Source organism: Miscanthus floridulus, chromosome 19, assembly GCF_019320115.1.
Source record: "Miscanthus floridulus cultivar M001 chromosome 19, ASM1932011v1, whole genome shotgun sequence".
NCBI classification, from domain to species: Eukaryota; Viridiplantae; Streptophyta; class Magnoliopsida; order Poales; family Poaceae; genus Miscanthus; species Miscanthus floridulus.
The window spans coordinates 31,937,842-31,955,389 of NC_089598.1; the positions used below are offsets into that span (position 1 = coordinate 31,937,842).

At 49.0% G+C, this 17,548-nt stretch overlaps 3 protein-coding genes across 3 annotated transcripts; all 3 read right to left on the reverse strand.

The window, feature by feature from the left end:
* Nucleotides 1-3,474: 3,474 nt before the first annotated feature.
* On the reverse strand, nucleotides 3,475-4,704 carry LOC136528613 (26.2 kDa heat shock protein, mitochondrial-like). The gene is made up of 2 exons (XM_066521572.1): nucleotides 4,305-4,704; nucleotides 3,475-4,181 (listed from the first exon to the last, which is right to left on the reverse strand). The coding sequence occupies exons 1-2, from the start codon at nucleotides 4,615-4,617 to the stop codon at nucleotides 3,802-3,804; spliced, it is 693 nt and encodes a 230-aa protein (XP_066377669.1). The 5' UTR covers nucleotides 4,618-4,704; the 3' UTR covers nucleotides 3,475-3,801.
* A 7,790-nt stretch (nucleotides 4,705-12,494) lies between these two features.
* On the reverse strand, nucleotides 12,495-13,653 carry LOC136529159 (26.2 kDa heat shock protein, mitochondrial-like). The gene is made up of 2 exons (XM_066522233.1): nucleotides 13,332-13,653; nucleotides 12,495-13,215 (listed from the first exon to the last, which is right to left on the reverse strand). Exons 1-2 carry the CDS (start codon nucleotides 13,570-13,572, stop codon nucleotides 12,818-12,820), a joined length of 639 nt encoding a protein of 212 aa, XP_066378330.1. The 5' UTR covers nucleotides 13,573-13,653; the 3' UTR covers nucleotides 12,495-12,817.
* A 1,172-nt stretch (nucleotides 13,654-14,825) lies between these two features.
* Nucleotides 14,826-17,110, reverse strand: LOC136527798 (aquaporin PIP1-6). The gene is made up of 2 exons (XM_066520644.1): nucleotides 16,316-17,110; nucleotides 14,826-15,043 (listed from the first exon to the last, which is right to left on the reverse strand). Exons 1-2 carry the CDS (start codon nucleotides 17,105-17,107, stop codon nucleotides 14,942-14,944), a joined length of 894 nt encoding a protein of 297 aa, XP_066376741.1. The 5' UTR covers nucleotides 17,108-17,110; the 3' UTR covers nucleotides 14,826-14,941.
* Between the last annotated feature and the right edge of the window lie 438 nt (nucleotides 17,111-17,548).

The window sequence follows — 17,548 nt, forward strand, 5'->3', positions numbered from 1 at the left end:
GCTCAGGGTCCGATGATGATGGCGCCCAGTTTCATCTTGCTCCTCGTACCTCAGCGCCCGGCTCATCCGCTGCAGCCCCGCCGACCGACCCTTAGGTTTTGGTGTTTGACACCAAAGGAAGAGAGGGTTCGAGTATATAGACTCAGAGGGAGCGACATTTAGGGGGGAGCTAGTTATCTATTATTAGCTTATTATCTATTACATTTGGAGTTTCTATGTGTGTGATACATTATGCATCCATGTTTACTATTATATCTATGTGATAGTGATATCTACGTGATTGCTCTCTACTTTGAATTCCTTTATGTCATATCACTTGTGTAATGCTCATTTGCTTTGCTTCCGCGTTTATACTCCGATGCAAATGAGCTTTATTACTTGTACTCATGCTTATTTCATATCTTTTGAGTACATCGTGTTTGCTTGGGTCATATAAGTTTGCTTAACCATTTGGTTTCTATTGACAAAAGCTTATATGAACCAAGCGCAACAAAAACCTTACTCTTTCACATACTCGAGGTGGTATTGTCATCAATCACCAAAAAGGGGGAGATTGAAAGCATCTAGGCCCCTTGTTGGGTTTCGGTGATTAATGATAATACAAGATTACTATAACTAACGTGTGTTTTACAGAGGCAATTAAGTTAGGTCATGGTAATGGAGATCGATTGGGCAATCGAGGTGGACATGCCCCTACGATGGAAATCATTTCGGTTTTCAAAGGATGGATGACAAGGTTAAAGATGACTAGTTCTAAGTGTCGATTGGAGTTGGAGTGACACTTAGAGTAGTTTAGGACTTTGTTTTTCCTTTGGCCATACTATTAAAGGGGGTATGGATGGGTAGCTTGACCTAGGTGAGTCTAGTGAGTTAGGTGTGGTGCACACTTGTTAAAACTAGCACTAGGTAGCTTCACAACAGCCCTATGATTCTATGGAGCAAACTTCATTCACATATGTTCGAGAGTTAGAAGTGAATGGAGGGTCAAATGCTGACCGGACGCTGGCTTCGGTGCGACCGGACGCTGGCCACAGGGTCCGGTCAATTCATTTGATCAAGAGATTGCGTTCGGTGTGACCGGACGCTGGAGTGGTCATGTGACCGGACGCTAAGAGACAGCGTCCGATCGACTCCAGTAAGATTCCAGAGAAGCAAATCTGCGACCGGACGCGTCCGGTCAATACTGACCGGACCCTGAGGATCCAGCGTCCGGTCGAGTACAGTAAGCATCCAGTGAGGGTTTAATGCGATCGGACGCGTCCGGTCAGTGGTGATCGGACCCTACCAGCGTCCGGTCAACACTTAAACACTGGTGTGCGGGTTGAACTGACCGGAGCGTCCGGCCACCCTGCAGAAGCTCATAACAGTTCGTTTTTTAGGTTGCCTTATAAATAGAAGCTCCACTCATGTGTGGAGTCACTTTTACTCATTCCAACAGCTGAGAAACACGTTTGTGAGTGCCAAGAAGAGCAAGGTCCTAGTGAGGTGATTGAGATTCGTGAATCTAAGAGAGTAGCCTCATTAGTGAATCAAGAGTAGTAAAGTATGCATCCACCATTCTCATTAGGCTTCGCGTGGTCAAGTGAGAATTCGTGCTTGTTACTCTTGATGATCGCCATCACCTAGACGACTTGGTGGTGATTGGAAGCTTGGTGATCACCCGGTGGAGCTTGTGGGTGACCCAACTCAAGTTGTGAGCGGTTTTGGGTGATTCGCTGCGACGGAGTGTTGAAGAATCAACCTGTAGAGAGCACTTGATCCTTGCGCGGATCAAGGAGGAGCTACACCCTTGCGCGGATGCTCCAACGAGGATTAGTGGGGAGTGGCGACTCTCCGATACCTCGACAAAACATCGCCGCGTTCCTCTCTCTCTATTTACTTTGAGCATTTACTTTGAGCATCTACTTTGAGCAATTCAATACTTGTCTTTACATTTATAGAATTGCCATGCTAGAGTAAGTTTGGAACATAGGTTATAAATCCGTTGTGCGTTAGTTTAATAGAAACACTTTCCTAAGCATAAGGGGTTAATTGGGCTAACCGTAGGATTTAATTATTGCAAGAAAATTTAGAATTAGCCCAATTCACCCCCCCTCTTGGGTATCTTGATCCTTTCAGTTTGGACATGTGCAACGGAGACCTCCAGAGGCACCGGTGTATAGTAGAATCCTAAGCCAGGATAGTAACGTGAAGAGAGATAGAGGAAGACCAAAGTTGACTTGGGTAAAGACAATAAAAGGAGACTTAAAAGGATGGAATATACCCAAAGACTTAGCCATAGATAGGAGTGTTTGGAAGACAGCTATTCACGTCCCTGAATCTTGATTGCTTCTGTTGGGTTTCAACTCTAGCCTACCCCAATTTATTTGGAACTTAAAAGGCTTTATTGTTGTTGTACTGTAGCACTTTCGTTGTTATTTGGCAATTAGTGTCCCATCATAGTCTAATTATGGTACCGATCTCTATTCTGTAACATCAAAGATTCTTATCTAAATTCAACATCAAAGATTCTTATCTAAATTCTTTCGCCACAACACAAATCGATTTGACATTTCGTGCGTGGTTCACTTTATAAAGCAATGAGCCAGTGTAGTTTACATCGCAATGGGAGATCGATAATCACATTCTAACATTTCGATTTCGATTTCTCAAGCAGGGATATCTGGAAGCCCAGAGATTCGATGTCTGTTTCCATCCTAGATCATGGATTGACACTTCGTGGATTAACGCTAAGCACCAAGTTGCAGTTGGGAACAACGAACAAGTCTCAGCCATAAGATCAGTCCAATAATGGGCAATGCAAAACCCAAAAGAACATGAACCATATTGATTCCGATAAACAACTACTGTCCCAGCCATACGATCAGTCCAACAATGGGCAATGCAAAACCCAAAAGAACATGAAGCATATAGATTCCGATAAACAACTACTGTCCCACTCTGTAATTTCTCTTGTCATCATCATTACCATCGAAAAAACCTCGTCAGAGCAAAATCTCAAGCAGAAGCAGATGACCATGGCGAGCCCTGCCGCAATCTGTGGCGTGTTCCAATTTGAGACGTGAGAACCCAAAGCAGCCTACATGTCTCAACCAAAGTTCAGAATAAGCCAAGGATAAATAAACACATGATTAACATCACAAAGCACGGAGCCCAGGAGGACAGGCACCAAATATAGATGTTGATCATCAGTAACTTGGTTGCTCAAGTAGTCAAGTTCATAAAAGATTTTTCAGTCATCACCAATCCAAGAACCTCAAAAGCATGAACAGAGAAAGGTAAACAAGTCTCAATTTCATCAAAAAGATTTTCAGTCATCACCAATCCAGGAAGCTCAAAAGCATGAACAGAGAAAGGTGGACAAGGCACCAATTGTCATTTCACACACCGAGTTGCTACTACTACATGCGAACCATCCCAAAGTCAGATCAAAACAAGTACACACACAGTTTCAGTTGCAAAGAGCAATGCAAGAACACAAGAACGAAGAAACACAGATAGGTCCCAATCGGTAACTGCGAATGCCATTACTCATCAGAAGTTCATAGCAAGATCATCAGTGATCATCACCATCATGAAACCAGAACATGACGAACTGAAAGGTAAACATGGCTGCCCTGCCTCAGACACCATCAGGCACAAGACAACATCGCCATCCAAAAAAAACACGTCTCCCTCTCGCTAGCAATCCGCAACCTCCTCCATCAGCAACAACTACTACTCCACTAAACTATTTGTTCTAGCGCACTGCAACTACTGAACTACGTACGAGACATGGACTGACTGATTCCATCCCTTTCCCTACTCGACCTTGACCTGGAACACGTTCTCGCGCTCCTCGAGCTTGATCTTGGGCACGGTGACCTTGAGCACCCCATGCTTCATCTCAGCCTTGATCTGGTCCATCTTGAAAGTGTCCGCCGGGAACTCGATGCGGCGGCCGTACCACGCCGGGGCCTCCTCGTCGTCGTCGTACTCGGTGTCCTTGTCGCCCTCCCCCTCGATCATCAGGCCGTCCTGGTCCGCCCACACCTTCACGTGCTCCTTGCCCAGCCCCGGCATCGCCACCTTCAGCTTCACCGCGGCGGCGTCCTCCTTCGACACCCAGCACTCGCGCCTTGGCGCCGCCGCTGCCTCGTCCTCCATCAGCGCCAGCAGCCGGCCCAGGCTCATCGGCTCGCCTGCCAAAAAAAACCCAAATCGCGCAAACACCCTCAGCAATCTGCTTCCGTGTTCCTCTTCTTCACGAGGTTGAAATCAAACGAGCGGAAACGGAGGCACGGAGCGGCCAGCACGATGCGTACCTGCTGAGGAGAACATGGAGACGGAGAAGCCGCGCGAACGGAGGCGATCGTAGACGACATCCTCGTCGCCGCTGTACTCCTCCTCCTCGTCGCCGCTGTACTCCTCGCTGCTGTCGAAGTCGTCGCGGCGGAACGGCGCGCCGCCAGTGCTGAAGAGGCGGCGGGCAGCGACGACGCACGCTGGGGCTGGGCGGAGCGCTGCGGCGGCGGGCGCGGCCCCGGAGGCGGAGGCGGACGGCGCGGCGAGGAGGAGCTTCTTGAGGAGGCCGGCCACGGCCAGCGGGGCCCTCTTGGAGGCGACGGCGAAAGCCATGGGAAGATGTCTCTCTCTCGCCCTCCCTCACCGGGGTGGTGATGCCCAGATGCCTTGACAGCGACGGGAGTGGGGTTGGGTACCGGGGTGGGGGCGTGGGTCTTAAATGCTGCGCCTGCGCACTGCGCTTTATAGCGGAGGGGATGAGCACCGGGTTGGATTGGAAGACTCCGGAGGATGCTTCTGGTCCGGGGGATTCTGCTTTGTGATTCGTGCGGTGCATGAGACGCTGCTGGTCAGTTGGTGTGACCGGGTTGGAAGCGAGAAAGGTTTTGGACCCAGGGTTTCTCTATGGCTTGTTTAGATCACCTCCAAATTTCAAGTTTTTTCACTCTCTCTCTATCACATCAATTTTTAGTCGCTTGTATGGAGCATTAAATGTAGGTAAAAAAATAACTAATTACACAGTTTAGTTGGAAATCATGAGATGAATCTTTTGAGCTTAGTTGGTCCACAATTGGACAATATTTATCAAATAAGACGAAAGTGCTACTATTTATCGGGTTGAAATTTTTTGCAATCTAAACATGGCCCTAGTTTCTACAAAGTCGATAGGTTGGTAAGTGAAAGGACCAGCGGCCTGTTTGCTGGTTTGTTTCAGCCAGCCCAAACCAGCCAGTCAATAGTATTTTTCTCTCATAATAAATCAGCATCAGCTAACCTAAACCAGTCTAGAAACAAACCAGCGAACAGGCCGCAGATGGCGTCCGGAGGAGGAGTGAATAGACGTCTCTGTAAATTTTCATCTTTAAATATGAAAATAATTAGGAAAGGAAAACTTTAAATTAAGTGTAATATCATTCCTCACAAATTAGTCACAGAGTAAATAAGGTATAAAGAATATATATAGAAGCTACAACCCTGCAACACTATGTTAGAATAGAGATTAAATAAATTCAGCACTGAGCTCTAATACCGGACGTGTCCAATAGATATATCGAACGTGTCCGGTACACACGTGTTCTGAAAAACAACCTGACATAGGAACCAATACCGGACGTGTCCGGTATACACGGTTTCAATGGAACAGCCCCAAACTTGCTCCTTTCGATTTCTATCTTCCAACCAAACTGCAGGTATCTAATAGAGATGACAAGATACACAGAGAACCTACACAAGAACTAGAGCAACACAAATATCAAATGAAATGCGAATTGAGACACGATATTTGTTTTATCGAAGTTTGGACTCGTTCGAGTCCTACTCTCCGTTGAGGGGGCTACGAGCGATCCAGTGAAGGTCAGTCCTAGAGGGTACCACGAAGGTCACTCTAGTCGGTGTCCTTTTCAACTCCTCTTCCTCCTTCCACTAGTTGATTCCGAGGCGACGGAATCGACCGTTACAAACTTTTCGAGGCACACCATAATCTCTCGGGTGCTCTCCAGCAACGCCTAGCCGTCTAGGACCGGAGAGTCCAAGAGCAACAAATACAAATCATGAAATAGACAATATGCACAAGTGCTCAAGTGGTGACTTTCTCTCTTTTTCAAATTCTCTCTAAGCCCACAAATGGATTTTGCGATTTGGATCACACACTCACTAAGAGAGGGTTTGGGAGAGTTATCAAGGCTCAAAAACGTGTATTACAACCAGTAGAATCAGCAGCCTCCAAAGGTGGAGGTTTAGGGTATTTATAGCCCCCTTGGAAAAACTAGCCGTTTTATAGCCGTTGCCATACCGGACACGTCTGGTATGACTTATACTGCGCCAACGGTAACTGAGTTACAGTAATGTTGTGAGGTGTCGAAACTCCCGAAGAATGCCGGAACTTTCGACCGTCGGAACTCCCAACTTACGTCGGAACTCCCGACCCTCAGCACATTTAAAAACTACGGTAACTGAGTTAAAGTGTGTGAGGTGTCAAAACTCCCGACGCATGCCGGAACTCCCGACCGTCGAAACTCCTGACCCTCAAGGCTTTTGAAAACTAGCCATTAGCCTCTGTCCGTCCATACCGGACACGTCCGGTATGAATATTGGACATGTCCGGTATGACCAGGACAGTGAACTCTCCAAGTCAGTTTAAGCGCGAGACATCGAAACTCCCAACCATTACCAGAACTCCTGACTGTTGGAACTCCCGACTTATATCGGAACTCTCGACGAACCAACCCGAGAACAACAACTTCATCATTGCTGGGCAAATACCGGACATGTTTGGTCGGTATTGCCAGACCAGCAAAAAATTAGTTAGCTCTTTTGTCTCTCAAACACTCAAAACTCTCATGGGTTGGCATGAGCACTTATGAATAATTATCTATCAACATGATGCATCCCTCTTAATAGTACGGCACACCTATCAAACTCAAGATCAAATGAAAAAAACGAATTTATACCGCTTGAGTTGATCTCTTTTGAATTGATACTGTCTCTTTTAATCTTCATCAAGTAAGGTTGCCAACATGTTGATATTGATCTTTACACTTGACCATAGCCATCTTGAGCATGTGACTTGATTCCATTCATCAAATATTGAAAGCTCTAGTTTGGTTTTGGTGAATTGATGAAAACCTAAGTGCTAACCTAGTTTATCAAAGTGATCATAAGATAGGTAGCACATTCTAAGTGGTGAAGCAAATAAAGATCATGACATGATGATGGTGATGCCATGGTGATGATCAAGTGTTTGGACTTGAAAAGAAGAAAGAGAAAAACAAAAGGCTCAAGGCAAAGGTATAAGTGGTAGGAGTAATTTTGTTTTAGTGATCGAGACACTTAGTAAGTATGATCACATTTAGGATCGATAGCCGTACTATTAAGAGGAGTGAAACTCATATCGAAATACGGTTATCAAAGTGCTACTAGATGCTCTAACTCATTGCATATGCATTTAGGATCTAGTAGAGTGCTAACACCATTGAAAACATTTATGAAAATATGCTAACACATGCGCACAAGGTGATACACTTGGTGAGTGGCATGTTTGAGTAAGGGTTAGGAACTTCACCGATAGAGTGTTCGCCTGTAGAGGGCGAACAGTCCGATGGTGCCACCGGCGCCCTATATAGAAAAGACAGGGTTTCACAGGGTGTAATGAACGTGTCCGGTGGCTAAACACAGGTGAACGTGGTCACTGTAAGTGACCGGACGCTGGTCTCGGAGGGATCGGCATGTCCGATCAGTGGTAGCAGTGAGCGCGTGGTTTTGGTCTCATGACCGGACGCTGGTGCGAAAAATGATCGGACGCTTAGGGCCTAAGTTCGGTCAGTATGATGAATGATGACGTTGAGTGACCGGACGCTGGATGTGTCTGATCGAGCATGACCGGACATGTCCGGCCGTGATTTTCCTCTCTGGATGCTTACTAGAAACGACCGGACGCTGAGGTCCTACGTCCGGTCACTTTGAAGCAGCGCGTCCGATCACAACTTAAATATACTGATGACCGTTGAGATCGGGCGATCAGCGTTTGAATCAGGGGACATGTGGCGTGCATCGAGCGACCGGACGCTAAGGTCCAGCATCCGGTCAATCTGACCGGCACGTCCGGTCGCCCTGTGTTCAGTGCAGTGAGAAGCCCAACGACTCTATTCATTGAGGCTCTCTATTTAAGCTACATGACCAGCTTAGGCTCACTCTCTTAACCATTTACATTGACATAGCAACTTTATGAGCTTAGCCAAAGTCCTCCCACTCATCTCCATCATAGATTCAACATCTTTGTGAGATTGGAAGTGGATCCAAGTGCATTGCTTGAGTGTTTGCATCTAGAGGCACTTGGTGTTCGTATTTTGTTGTGGAATTCGCTTGTTACTCTTGGTGGTTGCCGCCACCTAGACAGCTTGGAGCAGTGAGGATCGTCGAGCGGAGGTTGGTGATTGTCTCCGGCTCCGATCGTGGTGATTGTGAGGGGTTCTTGACCTTTCTCCGGTGAAGAGTCAAAAGATACTCTAGTAGATTGCTTGTGGCTTGTGTGATCATCATTTTGTGTTGGTTGTGCGGCACCCTATAGAGGATTTGGCGTATGATGTCAATTAGCGCGTGAACCTTCAAGTAAGTGAATCGCCACAACGAGGACTAGCTTGCCGACAAGCAAGTGAACCTCGGTAAAAAATTATTATGTCATCATTTGATTCCGAGATAATTGGTCTTTAGTGGTATTCATCCTTGTGATTAATTGGTTCACTCCTTAACATGGCGGTATAACTATCTTGCTCTCTCTCTCTGTACATTACCGCAAACTAGTTGTCAAGCTCTTTAGTATAGCTAGTTGTGAGAGCTTGTTAGTTTGGTTAGTATGGCTCTTTAGTTAGCTTTTGAGAGCACACTAACTTAGTGTAGTGCCATAGGCATTATGTGGATAGAAACTGTACAAACTAGAATTGTGGTAGGTGGCTTGCATTTTTAGTAGGCTAGCGCAACACTTGTTTCGCCTTATAATTGTTTAACCGGTTTGTTAAGTGTTGTTGTAGAAAATTTAATAGGCTATTCACCCCCCTCTAGCCATTAGGACCTTTCAAATATGAACAACTCCAAATGCATCAAGTCACTTCTAGTACTTTGTCCAATATATATTTGATTCTCCACATTAATATTACCATCATAGCTTGATTAGTACCTCAACTAAATACAAGTACTTTCTTCTTCACCCTAACTAGGTTCTTCGGCCTCCAAGCTGACGTTTGCCCTTCACCCTTACTTAGTACCTCAAAGCATTTCCTTGCTATCTTCACCATCTCAAGCCATCAAGTCACATCTTGAGTTGAATCATCCATTCATTTGTATTGTTATCTTTTTCATTTCAATTTAGCAAGCTTCAAATATGAGATCATTCCATATGCAATCCCTCATGTCTCATCAACTAATTTTTACCAGGCTTACTTTCACATAGTATATGAAAATCCCACAATAAATAAGCTTTTGCATGAATTCCATTTGCATTGTTGTCTTGTGCTTGAACTAGATTATTTATACAACAACAAATCATTTTGGCTTTCATTAAATGCCTATAAGATACTCCCTTCGTTCCTTAATATAAGCCATATAGTTTTTAGCACCAATATTATCGCACGGCTTGGGAAAGGATGTGAGACCGAGAAAAAAAAGAAAAATCAGGTCATCTTCTCTCTCCCAATCAGATTGCTTCATAAATCTAAGAGATTGGCTGTGGCATATGCTATGTACGGTAAGAAGGTTTTCAAACTAATCGGCGTGGGAACTGAAACGTACCTATATTTTGGAATTTTCTTTAGAAATCTATATGGCTTATATTAAGGAACGGAAGGAGTAACATATTACCTGTCCACACTTAGCAAACGGGTTAGCCCTTTAATCACGCTATCATTCAATCATCTAAAACCCACTAAAGGGCTAGATGCACTTTCAGTAAGCCACTGAGACTGGCGACTATTTGGGAGATAATTTTTTAAGCCTAATTAGTCCATGACTTGACAATAAAGTGCTACAGTAATGTATGTGCTAATAATAGATTAATTAGGCTTAATAAATTTACCTCGCGGTTTATCGGCAGATTCTGTAATTTATTTTTTTATTAGTATCTAAACACCTCACGTGATCCTCTGTATAATATCTGACGCAACAACCTAAAACTTTACACCTCGGATCTAAACGAGGCATGAAACATGGGGTCAAAAACTCTAAATATTCCCAAAGGAAGGGGCAACTTTTTCTTTGATAAGAGGAACGGAATCTTGTACGCCGGCTCACACACAAGACACAACCACAAACACTGCACACTGCACACTGCACACTGCACAGTGCACACAACCACAAAGGTCCTATTTACTTCTTGTAATTCGTACTTGTTTTTTAGTTGAAATAGTGTTTTTTTTGTCACAATAAATTAGACAGAACAGTATTTCGACTTATTTTTTCAGCGAAACGTACGGAGAATACTGCACGCAACGTTGCCGAATACTGCACCAACGTTGCCGGCCTGCATCACATTAGATCGGTTTATTCAGACTCAGTAATTTCACATAGTTTAGTTTAACCTCATGAAAAAAATCCACGTTACAAATAGAGAACAGGACTTACACAATACACATTTAATTCCACGTTCCATGACGCAGAGATGTACATATATATACAGTAGAGAGAGCAAATTAAGTAGACGTAGACATATCATACATCAAGCAAATTAAGTAGACGTAGACATATCATACATCACACGTACTAGTATATTCGTTTTACACTACCGGATACAGGTTTTTTGTCGAGTGTCAGAGGCACTCGGTGAAGCGTCAAAAACACTCGGCAAAGGGTTTGTCGAGTGTTACACTCGGCAAACGACACTCGGTAAATGTTTTGACAGCAAACGCTAGTTTGCCGAATGTTTTTTTGTCGCGCACTCAGCAAAGACGTTGCCGAGTGCAAAAAAAAAGCACTCAGCAAACTTTTTTCAAAAAAAATAAAAAAAACAAGCCGGCCGCCGCCACCCTTGCTTTCCACCGCCACGCCACGAAGCCCGTCGGCGCCAGGACCACCACCACGCCGGTGCCGCCGGGGAAGAAGGCCAGATCCGCCACGCCACGAAACCAGCCACCGCCAGGACCACCACAACGAAGGTTGCTCGATCCACCACCGGATCCGCCGCTCCTCCCTCCGCCATCGCCGGATCCGGTGGTGGGGGAAGGCCAGATCCGCCATCGCGGGGAAGAAGGGGGAGGGGCACCGGATCCGCTAGTTGTGGAGGTGCTCCGGCTCGCCGGTGGTGGGGGAAGGCCAGATCCGCGCTCGGGGAGAGGGAGAGCGTCGCCGCCTGCAGGGGAGAGGGAGAGGGAGGGCCACCGCCACCTGTGGGGGAGATGAAGAGGAGAGGGAGGGGAGGACGGGGCCGCGTCGGCACCGGAGAGGGAGGAGGGGAAAGAGGGGAGGGCGGGGCCGTGGCAGAGAGGGAGGGGAGGGGCACGCCGGAGAGGGAAGAGGGGAGGGAGGGGCCGTGCCGGAGGAGGGGAGGGAGGGGAGCGGCGCGGTGGCGTTGGAGAGAGGGCGCGGGCGGATCTGGGGAGAAAAGAGGGCGTGGGTGGATCTTGGGAGGAGAAAGGGCAGGGGAGGGGAGAGGGAGGGGAGGGGCGTGCCGGAGAGGGAGGGGATGGGCGCGCCGGAGGAGGGGAGGGAGGGGAGCGGCGCGGCGGCGCTGGAGAGAGGGCGCGGGCGGATCTGGGGAGGAGAGAGGGCGCGGCCGGACCAGTTAATTAAGTGATTTTTTTTCCTTTGCCGAGTGTCCTAGATCTGGGCACTCGGCAAAGTTTTTTTTATTTTTTTCTCTTTCTTTTCTAGATTTTTTTTATTTCTTTGCTGTGTGAAAAAAAAACACTCGGCAAACCATCTTTGCCGAGTGTTTTTAACTTGACACTTGGCAAACCTCTGATTTTGTCGAGTGTTTTTAGCGCAGCACTCGGCAAAGATTTTGTTCGCCGAGTACCCAAAAGAATACACTCGACAAACATTAAAAACACTCAAACAAATTTGACGCTTGCGGTAGTGGAACCTGCATTCCAGCGAAACCGAATCAAGCACAGCAAGTGTTTCCGAGCAAAAGAAGCCCAGAGCGGCGCTCGGTGAGGATTAGGAAAAAGAAAGACAGGGAGGACAGGAATTTAGGGGGTTGCTTTAGATGTAAACAAAACCGTAAAGAATGCCAAAAAGCAATAATAGACAAGAGCACCAGAACAGACACCAGAAATTTATCCCGATCAACGATCATCAGTAACCACTACTATTTCACTACTACTCAAGTTCTGAAACGAGATTATCAGTCAAGTCATCAACGATCCAAGAAACTACAGGGTTGCTTTAGACAAAACGACGTCTCAAAAAGATCATCGTTTCGGATCTATTCAACAATAAACACAACTTCATAAAGAGAAAGGATGGTAGATGCAATAATACACACAAGAACACAATAACAGGAAGCTCATATAAGATATCGATCATTAACTGCAGATGCCATTACCATCGAAAGTTCATCACGAGATCATCAGTGATCATCGCCATCCAGGAAACTAAACTTTGCAAGACGAACAGAAAAAGTAAACATGGCTGCCTCAGATCAGACACGAGACACCACCACCACCACCAAAAGGTCACTCTCGTTCGCAGCATCTGCTGCTCTGCAACAGAAACGACTGCTCCAAAACTACTGCTACTACTACTAGTAGATTATGACTAGCGCACTGCAACTACGATATGGACTGCAACCAGAGACCCGGAAGGACCCATTTGATCCCCACCCCGCCTACTCGATCTTGATCTCGAACACGTCCTTGCGCTCCTCGTCCTTGATCTTGGGCACGGTGAGGCTGAGCATGCCGTTCGTCATCTCCGCCTTTATCTGGTCCATCTTGAAAGCCTGGGAGGAGAGCACGATGCGGTAGCTGTAGCGTGCGGAGCCCTTGTCGCCGTCGCCGTCGCCTTCCCCCTTGATCACCAGGACGTCCTTCTCCGCCCGAATCTTCACGTGCTCCTTCCCCAGCCCCGGCATCGCCACCTTCAGCTGCACCGCGTCGCCAACCTCCTTGGAGACCCACCACCCGCGCGGGGAGAAGCCGGTCATGGACGCCACGCCGCCGCCGTCCTCCGCCAGCGCCAGCAGCAGGTCCCGCCTCGCAGCCTCGGGGAACAGGTCCAGCACGCCTGCAGAAAACCCCAAATCATCAGTGCTCTCGCCCCCTCTTTCGCTTCGCCAGCCAGGTTCGATGAAACAAGTTGTAACAAACAAGGGGAAGGAAACGGCCAACGCGAGGCGGTACCTCCGGTGAAGAGCTTGGGGATGGAGAGGTCGCGCTCACGGGGGCGGTCGGCGTCGGCGGCGGCGTCCTTGCCGGTGGAGTCCTTGACGCCGTCGTCGGAGGAGCGTGGCGGAGCGCCTCCGGTGCTGAAGACGTGGCGGGCCGAGGCGTCGGTCTTCCCGGAGGCGGACGGTGAGGCGAGGATGTCCATGAGGAAGACGGGCTTCGGCGGGACCTCCACGGAAGCGACGGCGGAAGCCATGGATGGACCCCTCTCTCTCTCTCTCTCTCTCTCTGCCTCTTCTCTGCGATTGGGGTTTTGGTTTTGGACTCTAGCGGTGCGCTGCGAGAAATGCCTTGACAGCGACGGAAGTGTGTTGGGGTTTAAATGCTGGGGGCTTTCTTGGGCGAGGGGATGGCCGAGGGGACAGAAGGTTCCAGAAGGCGCATCTTGCGCCATCGACGGTTCCAGTTCCTCGGAGTCCTGCTTTGCGATTCGTGCCGTCTACCGCGACGGAGTACTCACTCCGTCCCAAAATAATTGTAACTCTAGGGCCATGTTTAGATTGCAAAAAAATTGTAACCCGATGAATAGTAGCGCTTTCGTCTTATTTGGTAAATATTGTCCAATCGTGGACCAACTAAGCTCAAAAGATTCATCTCGTGATTTCCAACTAAACTGTGCAATTAGTTATTTTTTTTACCTACATTTAATGCTCCATGCAAGTGGCTAAAAATTGATGTGATAGAGAGAGAGCGAAAAAACTTGGAATTTGGAGGTGATCTAAACAAGGCCTAGAGTTAGAAATTTGTTTCACAAAAAATGTTACTTCTGGCCTTGTTTAGATTGTAAGTTTTTTCACTCTCTCTTCATCACATCAAATCTTTGAACATGAGTATTAAATATAGATAAAAAAATAACTAATTACTCAGTTTGATTGTAAATTACGAGACGAATCTTTTGAGCCTAGTTAGGCCATAATTAGATAATAATTGTCAAATACAAACGAAAATGCTACAGTGCCAAATACTGATTCCTAACCTTAATCTAAACAAGGCATCTGTCACAAAAGATAAAAAGTGTCTGGATACTTCTATTCACACATGCACATCAAAAAAACTAAAATAGTCATAAAAAATAAGAGACATTTTTGTAATTTTACACCTAACATTGGTTTATGTGCCTGGTCCTAGAATTGCATTTATTCTAGACGGATAGAGCAGCTGTGTTCCGGTGGGTTTTGGACTTTGTCGCTGAACCGTGGGGTTCGGGGTGGGGTTGGGACCCTCCGTTGTGAATTCTGATGCAAAGGGATAGCATAGAATTGTGTCAAGTACTCCACAGTCCATCACAACTCACAAGTTCACAACTGGGGGTGAATGTTCATAGTAAATGGGCCTTGATATTTTATGGCCTTATTAGCATTGTTACAATTGGGACACAGCCATACAGTTGATTTGTACATTGATGACACGCATTCCGTGGATGCAAACACGTAGGAGTAAAAACGACAACTAATCACACATTCGAGCAAGTTTCGTTACAAACATCATACATTCGGAGTGATGATCCATTTAGCGGCCGATGTGGCAGCAGAATTCGTGTATATGCCGCCGAGCAACAAGGTACACTAGTAGTGAGCGCTGGACTTGAAGGGCATGGCCCTGATGACGACCTGGTGGTACACCGCCGCAAGCGCCGCTCCGGCGAACGGGCCCACCCAGAAGATCCACTGTCACCATCCAATGCAAGCATTGCAATTGCAATCGTCGTCGTCACAAGATAATAGTTTTGATTACTCTATGTTTGCCACAGCTCAGCTAAGCAGTTTTTTTTTTTTTTTGTTAAACTGAGCTGTTTTAGAAAAAATGTTTGACAAAAATAGCTTCACTGGGTGCACTAAATGAATAAAATGACCATATTGCCCTTGAGTTTTCTTTCTCCTTATCTTCTTCCCCACTCCCGTGACCCCGACCAAGGCTCAGCACCGCGTCTCCCGCCCCCGGCGGCGACGGCCCCGCCCTGCGCCCCCGATGATCCGGAGCCGCGCCCAGGTCCTCCACCGACCCTGCGCCCCCGGTGAACCACGGCCGCGCCCAGGCCCTCCACTGACCCGCGCCCCCACGGCGCTCCTCCCGCGACCCACGGCCCTCCCGGCGGCCAAAGGCCCCAGCGGCAGCGCCCCTCACGGCACCCGCGCCCACGCTCTCACATGGTGGCTCCCGCATCCGACAGGCGGCGCCCCCGCAACCACGCTCCCGACGGCCGCGCCCCCGCAAGCCGCACCATTGGCGCCCGCGCCCTTGGCGGGCCGCAGTATGGCATCTCGCATCTCGTCTTCTTCCTACCCTTAGCGACCCAACGTCACACCTCGTGCCCGCGAGCCACCATGGCGGTGCCCCTCCCGTGCGGGGGCCGCGTCCCAGCGGCAATGCATCTCCCGGTGGCCCGCGCCCCCACGGCGGCGTCCCTCCTGGCGGACCACGCCCCCCACGATGCCGCCCCTCCTGGCGGCCCATGCCCGGCCAACGCACCCGACGGCAGAGACCGCGGCGAGCCATGACGCCGGCTGCTGCGCCTCCGGCAGGCCGCAACCCCGGTGAACCGCACTCCGGCGTTCCGTTCACGACTCAGCGAGCTGCGCTTCGGCACGCCGTGTCCCTGGCGAACCGCACTCCGGCGGCCACGCCTCGGCGAGCCGTGCCCCGGCAGACCATGCCTCGGTGGCGTCGGCCCCTCCCCCCCCCGAGCGTCCTCCCCCCCCCCCCCCCCTCTCTCTGCGCTTGGGCAACAGTAGTCTTTTTGTGCAGATTGGGCCCCACATGTGTAAGGTGAAGTTGGGATAAACTAATTTTTTCAGCTTCATCCCAACTCATCTCTTTATGAGAGGGGGAGAAAAATAGCTTCACTCATGAAGCTGTGTTGAAAAGAGGTGTTTGAAAATAAAAACAGCTTGTGCCAAACAGGCGCTATATATAGGCACCATAAGTATGTCCAAACTTACGTGGCCGTGCCACCCGTGCGGGCTGTCGTAGATGATGGCGGCACCGAGGCTCCTGGCGGGGTTGATCCCGGTGCCGGTGATGGGGATGGTGGCGAGGTGCACCAGGAACACGGCGAAGCCGATGGGCAGCGGGGCCAGCACGGGGACGTGGGAGTCCCTCGCGCTGCGCTTGGCGTCGGTGGCGGAGAAGACGGTGTACACGAGCACGAACGTGCCGACGATCTCGGCGCCGAGGCCGTCGCCCTTGGTGTACCCGGGACCGACGGCGTTGGCGCCGCCGCCCGCGGACTCGTACAGCGCGCGCCCGACCAACGCCTTCACGACGCCGGCGCCGCAGACGGCGCCCAGGCACTGCATCACCACGTAGTAGAGCGCCCGCGTCAGCGACAGCTTCCTGGCGAGGAGGAGCCCGAACGTGACGGCCGGGTTGATGTGGCCCCCCGAGACGCCGGCGGTGCAGTAGACGAGCGCGAAGATCATGCCGCCGAACGCCCACGCGATGCCCTGGATGCCCACGGTGCCGCACTTGGAGGGGGACTTGCTCACGCCCATCACCGTCAGCACCGTCACGTAGAGGAAGAGGAACGTGGCCACAAACTCGGCGATGCCGGCGCGGTAGAAGGACCACGACGAGAGCTCCGACGTCTCGAACAGCGGCGCCGGCGGGGGCTCGATGTAGTCGCGGTCCAGGTCGTCCGCCGCCGTGCCGATGGGCTGCCGCTCAGGGAAACGGTCCACGCCCACTCGCACGTCCTCGTCCTGCGACCTGTCCTGCAGCTTGCCTCCTGCCATGAATAACTCGCTGAGCTACGGTCTCGATGGATCGATGGTGACGTGGCAAGTGCGAGACTGCGAGCTGCTAGCTGCTAGCTGCTAGCTGCTAGCTAAGCTAGAGCTAGTGTGACTGAGTGAGTAGTGCTGTTGCCTGTTGGATGAAGCGACGTGTCAACGAACCATGTGTGTTCTTATAGGCTGCAGCGACACAGCATTAGTAGGACCCATGACGAGTCATGCGTACAGCAAATGGAGAAACTGATTTGGGATTAATCAATAGTTGATGGCTGAGAATGTCATGGCGGGCAAGTAGTACAATTAGTATCGCGTAATTCAGGCCTTGTTTAGATCACTTCCAAATTCCAAGTTTTTTCGCTCTCTCTCCATCACATCAATTTTTAGACTCATGCATGGAGCATTAAATATAGGTAAAAAAAATAACTAATTGCACAGTTTGAT

Excerpts from the sequence above, each read along its gene's own strand:
- LOC136528613 (XM_066521572.1), bottom strand. The coding sequence starts at position 4,617 with ATGGCTTTCGCCGTCGCCTCCAAGAGGGCCCCGCTGGCCGTGGCCGGC. Across the intron at positions 4,182-4,304 it reads CTCCATGTTCTCCTCAGCAG|GCGAGCCGATGAGCCTGGGC; the intron begins GTACGCATCGTG and ends TTTTTTTGGCAG.
- LOC136529159 (XM_066522233.1), bottom strand. The coding sequence starts at position 13,572 with ATGGCTTCCGCCGTCGCTTCCGTGGAGGTCCCGCCGAAGCCCGTCTTC. Across the intron at positions 13,216-13,331 it reads CCCCAAGCTCTTCACCGGAG|GCGTGCTGGACCTGTTCCCC; the intron begins GTACCGCCTCGC and ends GGTTTTCTGCAG.
- LOC136527798 (XM_066520644.1), bottom strand. The coding sequence starts at position 17,107 with ATGGCAGGAGGCAAGCTGCAGGACAGGTCGCAGGACGAGGACGTGCGA. Across the intron at positions 15,044-16,315 it reads CGCACGGGTGGCACGGCCAC|TGGATCTTCTGGGTGGGCCC; the intron begins GTAAGTTTGGAC and ends GGATGGTGACAG.